The 13,822-nt window shown below is 46.4% G+C and overlaps 1 protein-coding gene across 3 annotated transcripts in view; it reads right to left on the bottom strand.

The window, feature by feature from the left end:
- CCDC85C (coiled-coil domain containing 85C) overlaps positions 1-13,822 on the bottom strand; it is a 112,571-nt gene that overhangs the window by 5,407 nt on the left and 93,342 nt on the right. For all 3 annotated transcript variants that reach the window (XM_062627882.1, XM_062627884.1, XM_062627883.1), the window contains one exon: positions 6,316-6,411. In XM_062627882.1, coding sequence (XP_062483866.1) covers positions 6,316-6,411 — 96 coding nt within the window. The remainder of the gene's footprint in view (positions 1-6,315; positions 6,412-13,822) is intronic.

Raw genomic sequence — 13,822 nt, forward strand, 5'->3', positions numbered from 1 at the left:
GTAGCAGTGAGCTGCCTGTGCCCAGAAATGCATCTCTTCCAGGAAGGCTGCTAATAGCCCCATCTTCCAGGCAGCACCCCCAGCAAGGCAACCCCCTCCGTACTGCCTCCATCACATCCGTGTGCATTCAGATTGCCCCTCCAGACAGGCACGTTGCACAAGTCAGGTACATCACAGCACAGGACTACCTCCAGATGAGTGACCTACATACCTCACCCAGAGCTTTGCCACTGATGAGAAAGATGGTCAGCTCAGTGTGCAGGGTCAAAGACCCTGGAATCACCCAATGCCATCAAACAGCATGTGGTCTTATTCACTACAATACATCCACACACATATAAAGCCATTCAGCAGGTGTATTTCTGTGTGTAACTACTCCTACACCTCCTAGGAAAGAACAGAACCAGATGCAGTGCAAGGATGGGTTTCACCCTTTCCTGAGGTACGCAGCACTGGCTGCTCCATGAAATGGGATGCCAGTGTAGATTATCCTCCCCGGTCTGCCTCAGCACAACAATCCTGCTGTATTCGAACTGCATTACAGACAAAAACAGGTCATTCTCCTAGGGCCCTTAACCTACCTGGGACCAGTCTTTGCACAGGTAAGAATTACCCTCATCCTTTCTAGGAGGAGGGGAAGGCTAAAAGGGCTGCAAAAGGCATGTGTGTGCTGACAAAGAAAGCATCTATTTTTTGCTAAACAGGAGGGAGGAATTAATTATGGATCCAGCTGGACCGGCACATCGAACTTACTCGTCTGGAGTCAGTGTGTCTCCAGTGCTCAGCTACAAAGGCAGCAGCCTGCAGGATCACATCCCTGTGCACAGCGCCAGGGTTGCCTGGCTGGCAGCTAAGCACTGGCTGTGTCCACAGGGCAAGCGTCAAGGACAGCCATGGTTTAGATTAGTTAAAGATCACATCAGTTCCAGCCTCTGCTTCCACCAGCCATCAATTTTGCAGGCACGGGAGTCCCAATGGGCAAAAATAAACGTTTTTTCTATGATTTGTGCTTAAACTAAAACCACATTCCCTAGTCCAGGAGATGTGGAAGGATGGCAAAGCCCATTTCTTTCAGTAGAAATGTCTTTTAATGGTGTGAACCAGGCAGAGCTGGAGTTGAGAGCTGAGCAGACAGAAGTTATGGTTGTATTTCATTTCTGAATAACTCGGGACTCATTTACCCTGGAAACCATCCTGCTCCCCAGGCACACCCCACATCTACATGGACATTTTGCAAAGATGTATTAGCATCTCGGGTATGGGAAAAAGTGATTCAGGGGGATAAAACTCAACAGCCTGGCCTGCAAAGGCATGCTAGCAAAAATACACTCTGATGAGTGAAATCAGGTCCTGAAGAAAGACAGGAAGGACTCTTAGTGCTGACCCAGCCAGAGCCAACCTCAGATCCTGCCAGGCGCCTCCTCAGCTGTTTAGACCAGGTTAATGTTCCTCCAATTACACTGCTGGGACTACGGATGTTCCTTCACATAAATTGCCTATGGCTCAGCTAAAGTTCAAGGACTGTGGATTCAGCATGGATCTAAGAAACCAGGGTATATCCTCCCATGATTTGTGCCACATCCCAACCCAGGAGCCCACAGGAAACAGACAAACATACCCCAGGCTTAAAAATGGCTCATGCCATCCCCTCCTTTTTGCTGTTCTTCAAGGAGCCCTGACAGCACTTGTCCCTTTGCAGACACATGGGTGAGATGTGATGGCCCTGGGTAAAACGCCAGCAGCCTGCTCCACTTGGACGCAGGCGGATGGGGCTGGACTGGGGTGATGCTGCCCCTCTGCCTGGGGACACCATGTCCTGAAGACAACCTGCACCTTGCTCACCTGCACCTTGCTCTCAGTGAGCATGTGGCTTCTCTGGCTTTCTCCCTGTTGATGTGTGAACTGTGAGGAACACCTCAAGTATACTGAATTGTCCTTCATGCACTGAAGTCTGTGATCAAGGCAGTGTCACCTCGAAGTCACCTAGTCCATCACATCCACCTCCCTTCTGACTGGCTGCACTAGCCCCACATGGCCATGAAATGCATCAGAGAGTCTGGATGACTGTAGTAAAGCTTTGGAAGGGAAGATGGAAGTTGAAGTAAGCATTTCTGTACCAGAAAGGACTCTGAGACTGAAGGATGCTTTCCAAAGGGTGCAAGGCTCACTGCTTTTACTGATTTATAAATCAACTGGGCAAAGCACTGGGGAACACGGCATCCTTCTTCAGCAAGAGAACAGTCTACATGCCCTGCTAGGACATTTCCCTAGTTTGGGCAGGACCAAATCCTGCCATTACAAGATCAGCAGGAGTGACTGATCACCTGCTTGATGGCTCTGTGCACATGGAAAAGGTCTAGGCTGCTGCTACAGGGGAAGTTGGGTTATAGGCTGAATGTCGTTCTCTTACACATGTCTCCTCCTCAGCTCCCCATATCTTTAGAGGTTTTCTCAATTCCCAAGGAAAATGCTTTGATGTTCAGTGAGATACTGAGCTGTAGCATATGTACCTTTTATTCTTGTTAGCAAAAACAGCTGTTAGGAGTGCCAACCTGTCATCTTGCTCCTTATTTAGTAGGCACAAATAAAATCTATTTCAGAAGCAAAAATAAAAGAAAACCCCTAAATGTGCTTAAGGGGGAACTTATTGATGCTAAATGGCAGACAATGCTTCAGCCACATAGCAAGTATTCAGCTGCTAGAAAGGAAAAAAAAACAAGGAAAAAACATACAGGACACTACATAGATGGGTGCAGATGGGGCAATCCAGAAGCCCTGCAGGTCTGTGCAGAGTGCACAGCCCCTCAGTGCCCTTCACTTGGGCACAGAGCTGAACCACTTCTGGACAGATTTGAATGCAAGCATCCCATGAGACAAGCAAAGCCAACTTCCATCTCTCTTTGCTTTTCCTCATGGTAAGCCTGCTACAGCCATGAAGACTTCTTAACATCTGATGTGCTATATCCGCATCACAAGTCTCATTTGTAGGCTACTCTCTTCTCTACTCTCTCCTCAAGGGAAGGTCATGAACTGTATCACAAGCGATGAGGGTCTAAGCTGCATCCAGTTTCCCACATGTAGGGGGCTGGCACTGGAAAAGCTATCCAGTTCTGCAGGGTGCAAAGAAGAGTTATTCCGTATGTTACAGCATGCCATGGCCAAAAAAAGTCATCTTCTACTCAGTTTAAGATCTGCAGCTGGAGACCAACAGCCACAATATCACTGTGCTACAAGAAAGGAGGAGGAGAGATTGAGAGCATGGCCAGTTTCCTCAGTCTTTTCAGTTACCACCTGACCCTTGGAAATGGGCCACAGGATGGAAAACTAAACACCTCCCTTCCATACTGACCTACAGGAGAATTCCTCCTCCCTTCAAATATGAGAATATTGTTAAACATAAGTGTGTGAGCAGGACATGTCACGTGAGACCATTTATGGCCCATGAGATGTGACTGCTGTGATACCTGCTTCCTGACTCTAGTCATGGCGCCTTCCAGGGTTTTGGAAACAGAAAAACATATCACACTAGACAAATTATGAAACTGCAGAAAAGAATTTCAGAGGGACCTTGACACTCTTGTGAGATGGGCTGATGCCAACCTCATGAAGTTTAACCATGCCAAGTGCAAGGTCCTACACCTGGGTTGGAGCAATCCCAGGCACAGCTACAGGTTGGGCAGAGAAGAGATTCAGAGCAGCCCTGCGGAGAAAGACTTGGGGGTGTTGGTCGATGAGAAAATGCACATGAGCTGGCTTCAGTGTGCGCTTGCAGCCCAGAAAGCCAACTGTATCCTGGGCTGCATCAAAAGGAGCGTGACCAGCAGGTTGAAAGAGGTGATCCTGCCCCTCTACTCTGCTCTTGTGAGACCTCACCTGCAGCATTGTGTACAGTTCTGGTGTCCTCAACATAAAAAGGACATGGAACTGTTGGAACAAGTCCAGAGAAGGGCCAGGAGGATGATCAGGGGGCTGGAGCACCTCCCGTATGAAGACAGGCTGAGGAAGTTGGGGCTGTTCAGCCTGGAGAAGAGAAGGCTGCGTGGAGACCTCATAGCAGCCTTCCAGTATCTGAAGGGGACCTGTAGAGATGTTGGGGAGGGACTATTCATTAGGGACTGTAGTGATAGGACAAGGGGTAGCGGGTTAAAACGTAAACAGGGGAAGTTTAGTGTCGTGGTTTAAACCCAGTCAGGTAGCTTGTTCACTCACTCCCAGTGAGTGGTACCGAGCTGACAGCAATCGAGGTCCGTGTCCGTCTCCCCCCCCCCCCCCCCCCCGCCTCCCCTCCCCGGGGCTCTCCCCTTCCCCACTCCCGGAGGAACGGGGAGGAGGATCAAGAGAGTGCAACTCCTACGGGTTGAGACAAGATCAGTCCAGCAACAAATCACCACCGCTACTATCAGCTAAAACAATGATAAGGGAAAATAACAAGGGAAGAGAATACGATACCACCGGCCAAGAAAGCGAGTTCCACCCGGAAGCCCGTGTCCTTCCGGGTAACTCCCAGTTACCCCCCACCCTGGCCATGACGTGCTGTGGCATGGAATACCTCCCCGGCCAGCCCGGGTCAGGCGCCCCGTCTCTGCTTCCCCACAGCTTCCCCTCCTCCCTGGCAGAGCATGAGCCTCACAGAGTCCTTGGTCAGGGTAAACATCACTTAGCAACAACCGAAAACATCGGCTTCACCAACACTGTTCTCAAGCTGGAAGTCAAAACACAGCACTGCACCAGTTAACACAAAGGAAAAACATGACTGCTACTGCTGAACCCAGGACATTCAGGTTGGATATAAGAAGGAAATTCTTTCCTGTTAGGGTGGTGAGACACCGGAATGGGTTGCCCAGGGAGGTTGTGAATGCTCCATCCCTGGCAGTGTTCAAGGCCAGGTTGGATGAGGCCTTGGGTGATATGATTTAGCGTAAGGTGTCCCTGCTCATGGCAGGGGGGTTGGAACTAGATGACCTTAAGGTCCTTTCCAACCCTAACAATTCTATGATTCTAATTTTTTCCAGCCCTTTCTAGCAATCAACAAAGTTCTGAAAAAGAGGATTAATAACAATATGCACAACCAACCAGCCATAAAACTTCAGCTCCTGTATATGCATCACTGTGCCAGACCCCCCAAACTTACTTTCCAGTTTCCAAGAATCTTCTTCACTGATTTTCCTGTCCTTTCCATAAGCTTACCAAACGACATCTTAAAACCGTTTATTTCCTGCCATTACTAACAAATTCAGTCACATAACCCCTAAAGCAAATAAGAACCTGATTTCCCCCCAGAATGTGTTCATAATTAGTTTATAACTATTTGATCTTGTAACTTAAAAACATTATCAAATTTGCTTAATTTTGTACCTCACCAACACCCCACCAAATGCAACAAAGGGCAGGAGCAGAAAGGTACAAACCCCACAGTTGGGGAAGAAAAAGCCAAAAGCAAAAGTAGTCTGGACTGCATGAGGGCTTGGATGATTAAACACAAGTAAAACTGGATTAGTACAAAATGTCAGAAAAACAAAGGTATCACATGAATCTGCAACATTCTGCAAATCTATAAATCAGTATATTCCAACCAGAGCCTAATTTACTTAAGAGATTTTCCAGGCATTGCTAGAGCACCCTGGAAAGGACTTGTGCTTTTGTGTCCCTTAGATACTCAGAAGGAACTTGCTTAGCTAGTTAAACATGAGAGTATCACATTTTTCCACTAAAGGATGGTCACTAGCACTTGAGAACTGCTGTGAAACCATGGTGCAAGTTTTCTCCTTTAATTCAGCTAGCAGTGTCCCATGGGTTTTATTGCCAATGATCCTGACTGTAATCCCCACTGATGATACACAGATCTACATGGGTATGATGCTGTGGTTTGCTGTGTATTTATATAAAAAGAAGTTCTCCTTTGAAGACTGCTGCAGGATTTCAATAATAAAGCACATGGAGGAACTGCAGTTTTTCTGCTCTTTTTAAAAACAGCATTTTGGCCACCACTGTCACCCCAAAGATCCAGTTTACACAGGACTGATGAACAGAAAGGGTAACCAACACCTTCAACATCAGCAGCTTTTATTGGAGGATTCCCACCCCAAAAAATAGTCACTCCCAATCTTGCATAACTCCACAACTATTTGAAGTGATGATTATTCACCATGATACAGGTGCTGGTTACCAACTATCTGCCTGAGCACTAACTTTCCAGTTGTTGTGTTTCCATGAGAGGAGGAAATGTCTAGTTCTGCCACTTCAGTGTTAGCTCTACCGCACCCCACTGTACTGCACCATGCTGCATAGATGCGTGGGGATCTGCAGCATCCTTACCTTCATAGCGTGCACAACAGCCTCTGGCTTCTGACCAACAGGCATGTATCCTGCTGCAGGAGAAGATGCAAGATCAGATGTCATGCGAGCTGGTCCCTGTTGAAATAAGAGAAGATATGCTCTAATTCCTTTTGGGTGGTTTAAACGAGGAAGAAAATATCCAGAAAATTTGAAAGCTAGCTTCTCCCAAATTCCATCAGCCACCTGCAAAGACAAAAGACACCACTACCCTTCCTCACAAGTCACTTGACTTAATGCCATTTAAGCCTACTATCACTCAGTCTAGATGTACTCAGGCAGGAGATCACCCCAGTTTAAAGCTAACTTGATTCAAGAAACCTTTTTCACTCACTTAGGATAACTTTGTGAAAGAACAAGATCAAAAAGTTCTCATCCTTCTAGCCAAGGGAGAAAAGCAAACAAAATGATTTTCCAGCATAAAGCAGTCACTGCTAAGGACTAAGAAGCTGCATTGGTGAAAGAAACAGTTGGTGTAACTTCATTGCTTTTCTGGCAACATTTTTACATAGACATCAAGTACCAATCTTCAGCTACAGAGAAAATTGTCAAAGCAACCTTAAAATAAGCAGATGCCCAAACCTAATGTTGGCCGGGTTTGTTTCCAAAATGCTGGCCAGTCCTCCTGCATGAAGGATCCCATTGGGAAAGATGCCGAAATTTATTTTACAAAAGATTTCTACTGTCCAAACAGCCTTGTAAGCAAGCGCTTTTCATAGGGCTTTCCCTCTTTCTAAATGTGTCCGACTTGGATTATGAGAGACACAATATCTTTATTCAGTGAGATGCACCCTGCCTGTCCCTAATATTTTTGCATTGCTTTGTAGCAGTGGGAGAAATCAACAATGAAACCATTGATCAAATTCTAGTCTTCACATCCTTTAGAAAATACAAAGAATGATTATACTGAGCCTCTGAAAGCAAATTAGGATGGCAGAGCAGCATGTAGCACCATCACAAGAATGCTTTCATATACAACACGAGACACTCCTTTCTCATCTTTTCCACGTTTGAAAACACAGCATGTTTTACACTTCATCTCATCACTTTGCCTTCTAAGCCAAGGCCAGCAAGCTAGTTGTGTCAGAAAGGAGGACGAACGGAGGAGCACTTCACCACCTCACATCTTTCCAAATGTTTTAAGTTGTTGGGGCCTTTTTACTAATAAAAGTGTTCGTGCGCATACATTAAAGAAAAAGATGGGCCCATTCGTTAGGCTACAGACAAAAATAGCATGAAAGGCATGGAGTCATTCATGCCTAGGCTACTGATCTGTGTTCAATCCTTGTCATGACCAACAGCCATATACTCACAACTGGTGAAACAAGAACTTCCTACTGAGAGGCAGGCATCGCAGAAAAAGCAAAATAAGATTTAGTAATTCCACAGTAATTCTCCAAGGAGATGTGACAAATGGACAACACACAGAGACTAAGAGACACTCATACACTGGGCATAGTTCTGGACTTGCTGGCAGAGGGTTACAGCTTGCTGTAGCTGTGGCCACTCGGGGACACGTCCTTAGCCATCCTGTCCATAATGTCACATAGAAAAAACAGAGGCTGGGGACCAGGGACTGGGGCATAGCTGTGACTTAAGACTGCAAAATGGGTTACCAGTTTCTCACAGGGCTGGTAATGCAACAGAGTCCTTCCAGAATCAGCCTCCCACAGACGTCAAAGACACCAATACGTGTGTAATTCATCTGGCTTCAGCATGAAAGATGCCTTCTTTCCATAAATGGCCAAGACCATGACAACTGACAGCAGAATACTCAGGAGTTTGTAGTCATGAACGACACTTGATATTGATCTTCCCTACAGCCCTCTTTAGAAGTAACACAGGAAAAATCAAGCAAAGGTCTAACATCCGATATTTATTCTGAATTGAGAGTAAATTGGCAAAGTAAAAGGAATTCTGATGGACCTGGCTGTTGACAACATTTAAAATAGAGCTTTCTGACCAAACAAGAGTAGATCACAAGGTCTCCTACACAACAGGCAGCAGCAGCTTTTCCTCACAGAACTAAAGTCACTAATGAGCTATAAAGCATTTCCATGATCGTAATCACTCTCAAAATCATTATACAATGCAAATGAAACCAGAATGATTAGAGATTTTTTTTTCTAAAGAGCATGATCATACTTAACAGATCACCATATCGACAAGATAAAAGTATTCCTGCAAATATGGTGATGTGCCACATGTATTGTATAACACAAAAAATATTGAAGCTTCCTGTATGGAGGCATACGTAAAGGAGGCCACAAAAGAGGGAGCTGTACATAGCTATAGGATCTGCAAGGAAAGAAATTACAACATATCCAGCAGGATGCATGGCTAGCCTTTGGAGGATGGAGAGGAAAATGGAGAGTTCACCGATAGTGTTAGTTGAAGGGGAGGAAATGGAAGGAACTGGAGATAAGGTCAAGGCTGCTGGACTGGAAAACTGCCAACAGAGGAGAAAAGTCAGGGAAAGGGAAGAATGAGGAGGATGTACATTTTCCCAGCAGGAAACCAGTTGAGATGAAATGCAGGGGAGGGGGAATCAGAGATAGGAGACAGGAGATTGGAAGAAGGTCAGGAGGGCAGGCGAAATGTCAGGAAGTCATTGTTAAGGTAGTAGTTGAAACCACACATATGGAGGAGATTCCTCATGCCTAAAATAGATGCATTTGGAAACTGGGGGTAAGAATTACCACAGCTACACCCCAGCGCTCTAGCTCAGCCACTCTGAGGACCTCCATCACTGCAGAAACCCATGCCCTTCCCATTCCCTATAGCTGACATTTTCACAGTCATGGGAACACACTGACTCAGCACCCTGCCAGACAATAATATCAAGGTTAATCTGGTTACATCCTAAGAAGCAGAAATTGTCCATACAGGCAAAAAGCAATACGGTGTGTTTTGGGGCATGTATCACTCTCCATTTCCTCTCCTTGCCTGGTTTTGTCAAATATATACTCTCTTTTGTCAAATATATAGTCTCTCTCTATACTAGATGCACATCTGGCTTTTCCACTTGATAGGTTTCCATAGCATTTGGTAGCTCAGAGCTAGTTCACTCTTCGTCCTCAGACATGTGGCTGAGGCGTCAAGTAACTATATAAATGAATGGTGCTCAAAGACAGCTCAGAAGTCACCAAAAGGATGACACTACGTTTATAATAAACTTGGTCATTTTTCTAGTTCTGCTGAGGGAACCTCAGCAGAATGAGAAGCCAAGCAATTTCAAAATGCAAAGTTTCTTTATTCTCTTTGGCCCAACTAGCTTTAGAGTTGCTCCAAGTTTACAGCAGCAGAGACAAGACTGGAAGTTTGCATGTGTAACTCAGCACTTATACAAGGAACTCGTCATTCAAAAGGAAATGACTGTGCATCTATGTTGTGGTGTTAAATGGTCAGCTGGGTAGAACTGCAACGTACACCACTTTCTGTTTCATCCACAGCCGGCTACAATGCCACTTAGCATCAGCTCCCATCCTGCCAGCCCCACATTGTGCATGCTCAAGCCACAAGTCCACCAGAGAAGCTCAGTTCTGCTTGAGACCCTCCCAGAAACCTCTCACTAGAGCCTGCAGGGCTTGTGATTCAATCTCCAAGTGAGTAAGGAGATTCACAGTCCAGCTGTTTCATTAACAGACTAAGAAAGGAGAGAGGAACTCTGCAGTCTCTTATAGGAGAGCATCCTTGAAGTAATATGCTATGCACAGGGGATAAATCTGCCAGTTCTCTATTGCTAAGAATGATACTTGACCTGGTGACAGCCTCAAATCCGAAGCAGAAAACAAATAAAATCCAGCTATCCCCACTCACCACTCCAGCCCAGAACCCAAAGACAATCAGCAAAGCAACAGCGCTTACGTGGGAAAGAAAATCCAAAGACCATAAATACTGCCAATGATCCTTTTTAATCTGACACAAAAAATGAAGAACAGAGGCCTCAGCCTGTAGGTGCTGAAGAACATCTGCTGCTCTGTATCAGGCCACACATGGCATTGCCAATGTCTAAGACCAAGTTGCCTAATGAGTCCTTGCTGGCTCTCTCTGCTTGCATGGGATGTAGTCCAGCTGACAAGTACCACCAGCAATACTCTATTCCTACATGTTTGGAGGAACAAAATTAATAGGACTTTCTGTAACAGGGCATGCTGGGAACCCCTGATAATAACACACCTCCAGAGAGGCAAAGTAAGGCTTAAATTATGAACATTTCTTAATAACAGTGGGAACACTTTGGAGCCCAAGAAGAAAAGAGCCTAACGGGGGATGACAGGTGTCTGCTCTTTTAGAGGTTTTGGGTTGGAAATCTCAAAAAGGAACAAAGAAATTGTGATAAACAATTTCTCCTTGATTCCTCTGGGTACCTGGAAAGACATGAGACCTTAGTCCTACCACCAGTTTTCAATCTCTTTCTGCTCAATTATATTCTGTCTTTTAATGACATGCTTTGCTACCTCCGTTCTGAGAGAGCTATTCCTGATCTGCAGAAAGACTGCAAAGACTAAGTTTCAAAAGCCAGAGGAGCGTATTTTGCTGATTTGACTTCACCTAACATCCACAGCCCGGGCACCGAGGATGCTTCAGACTAACATAGAGCATATGAGCAAACGTTAATGCTTCTGAACTTCACATCTTCTCGTCCTCTTCTATTAATTTTTGTCTACCATTTCTGAAAACAAGCAGACATTTAGGATTCAATCCTGATTAAATAACCCACACTTTTCTAATGGCATTCCTCAGACAACATTAAAGCTAAATGGAGTCATATCAGACACTGTGACGTTTTTATTGCCGAGACAGAACAAGGAAAATTACGTTATAGGCAGGTCCTGTCAGACAATGAAATTCCAAAGCACATCTGTTTATCTCTCAGTGGTTTTGTTTGCAGCCTGCTTACCCAGGTCTGAATTATACTTGGGCCCTTCCTTAGAACCTTGTCAACATCCCGGTCTTTTACACACATAAAGGTGCCGACACCACTACGCAAATCAGGAACAATTAAATTCATGGACAAGCAGGAGGCAGTACATACCCACAGCCATGTGGAAAACGGGTGGCAGAGCTGCGCAGTAATGTGGAAAGGTGCCATGTCTGACTGCAAACCCCTGCCCTGGCATGCTGGCAGAATGGTGGCCCAGCATATTTTGGCTTTATGAACGGTTCTTGTGGCTTCCAAGTTTATAAAGTTCCTGGAGCAGCTCCAACCAGAGGCAGTATTGAGGGGCAGAGAAGGAAAACCAGGAGCAAAACCTATAACTGAGAGCATGGGGCCACTCTGGCATGGAAGAAGTATACCTAAACCCTCACAGGGAACGCGCTGAAGCCCTGAAGCATGGCGTCCCAATCAGAAATGTAGCACAGGCAGCACTGAGGGCGAGCTCCAGGCTCACACATTCAGTCCATTCAGAAAGAGAAATGTCCCATCACGCAGAGATGAGCAGCATCCCTGGAGATGACACACACAGAAATACCTCCCGTTGCCACCAGCCTGAGAACTCCCCTGGGCCCCACAAAAGGCAGGTCACACCCCTCACTGTTTCGCAGCCTGGGCCATGTTTCCCATTCCCTGCCTTCCAGCTGCAGGGGGGTTAATGGCTGAAACAAAGCGACAGAGCTGTGCAGCACTGAAGCGTGACATGGCTCTGGGCTGACGTTTCCCCCTCTCTTCCTCTGAAGTGCCTTTCCTCCTTGATGCATCTTCTCATGCGTACAGCAGCTCTGCCATTGCCACCACACATGTTGCTCCTGAAAGGGTCTCATGGCCCCACAGGACAAGGCTAGATGAAGGCACCCTGGCAGCAGCCCCAGGGCTCCTTGCTGGCTGCAAGGAAATTTCCCAGATGCACAAAGAAGCAACCAGCACTAGCTCCTCTGGAATCCACACTGTGCAAAACACAGGCTTTTTGACACCCTGCTGCAGGTGATGCCAGACCTCTCATGCCTGAGCATGGGACACCATCAACAGAGCTGGGGAGTACACAAATCCCTGATGTGTCCAGTCTGCCTGGCAGATGATCCAAACCGATGATGACACTTGCTTATCGTTACTCTGTGCCTACTGTGCACAAAGCCTGCCAGCGTCCCACTCAAAACAAACCACCCACTCCCCTCTTGCACACTTACATGGCTGCTCAGACCTGTGTTCCCAAAGTCACAGCAGTCTGCCTCACAGCTGTGAGCACTTGACACCCTGCCACCAGGCACGGGAGAAGGAACATGTGGGAGATCCTGCAGACACACACCGACTTCCCAGCACAATGTGGGTCCTGGCCACCAGCAGGAGTGAGCGCAGGAGCCATCAGTGCTCTGTATTAGCATCTTCCCTATCAACTCAAGGGACTTTATTGCAGATGCTAATCTCCTTTGGCATTACTTAATTTGCAGCCTTTAATCATAGAGAGCAGCTGCTCATGTAAACATTCAAATCCATGCATTAACCGCTGGGTCCACACAGGAGCCAGGCAGAGCCTGTTTGTATGGCTCAGACACAACCTCCCGCATCTTCACGGCCTCTGCTGTGTTCATGGGTATCTATTTAGGGTCTTACATGGCCATTTTGATTAGTAAAGAAACAACTTAACTGCTTCATTGCTTTCTGAGCATAAACATCACAGATACCCAACAACAGAATAGCTCTTCTCCCTGGCAGGCATGACACAGTGCTGACTGTATGGGCTGTGCTGGGGCACCAAAGGAAAGGGAAGATTTCAGTGACTGCCCAAGAAAGAGTAAACGAAGTCAGGACATTGTTTGCAACTGGATCTTATTTACAAACAGGAAGGGTGTCTGTTCTCAGCATCACAGCTCCAGCCCTGTTAAAAAGCCCCACCGACAGCTTCAGCTGCCCCCTTGGATTGTGACACTATTACACATATGACATATTCAGAGCAGTTTCAGCCCATAACTACTTGGTAGAAGCAAATAAGAAGTCTGACAGACACAACGAGCCCATGCTGTACCCACAAAGTGCACTAACTCTGATAAACTCACAGGGGCACTCTCAGCGTGTGTATTCTGAGAGGAGCTAGCTCTTTTAATAAAGGAACATCAAGCACATCTGATTTCAGAAGGAAAAAGTGGGTATTTTTAAGACTTTCCTGATTTTGAAGCATACCTCATTTGGGGTTAGTCCAGGTGAAAGCCTCTGGGTGGGTGCAGGATGCACACAAACAGGGGGGTAATAGCTGCACATGTGTGTATTGCCCCTCCAGGTCCCCTTTGCAACTTGGCTGCCCTGGCCATCACCTCCTCCCAGGTCTGGGACAGAAGGAGGGTCTGCTGTGGCCTATCTCTGCCCTGCCCCATTGCCAGCCCCACACAAATGCATGTGACAAGTGAGCATGAGAACCTACAGCAGATCTTCAAAGCAGACCAATTTTTCTTGTCTCCTGCAGTCACCTGTAAGAGCAGATTATGGATATGGCTTGTCACTGCCTCTTTTGCTCATCAAATCCCCAAACTTTGTATTGCGAAACTTTGCGCT

The sequence above is a fragment of the Pezoporus occidentalis genome, unplaced genomic scaffold, assembly GCF_034315485.1.
Source record: "Pezoporus occidentalis ecotype Australia unplaced genomic scaffold, CSIRO_AGI_Poc_V1 ctg31, whole genome shotgun sequence".
In the NCBI taxonomy this organism is placed as follows: domain Eukaryota; kingdom Metazoa; phylum Chordata; class Aves; order Psittaciformes; family Psittacidae; genus Pezoporus; species Pezoporus occidentalis.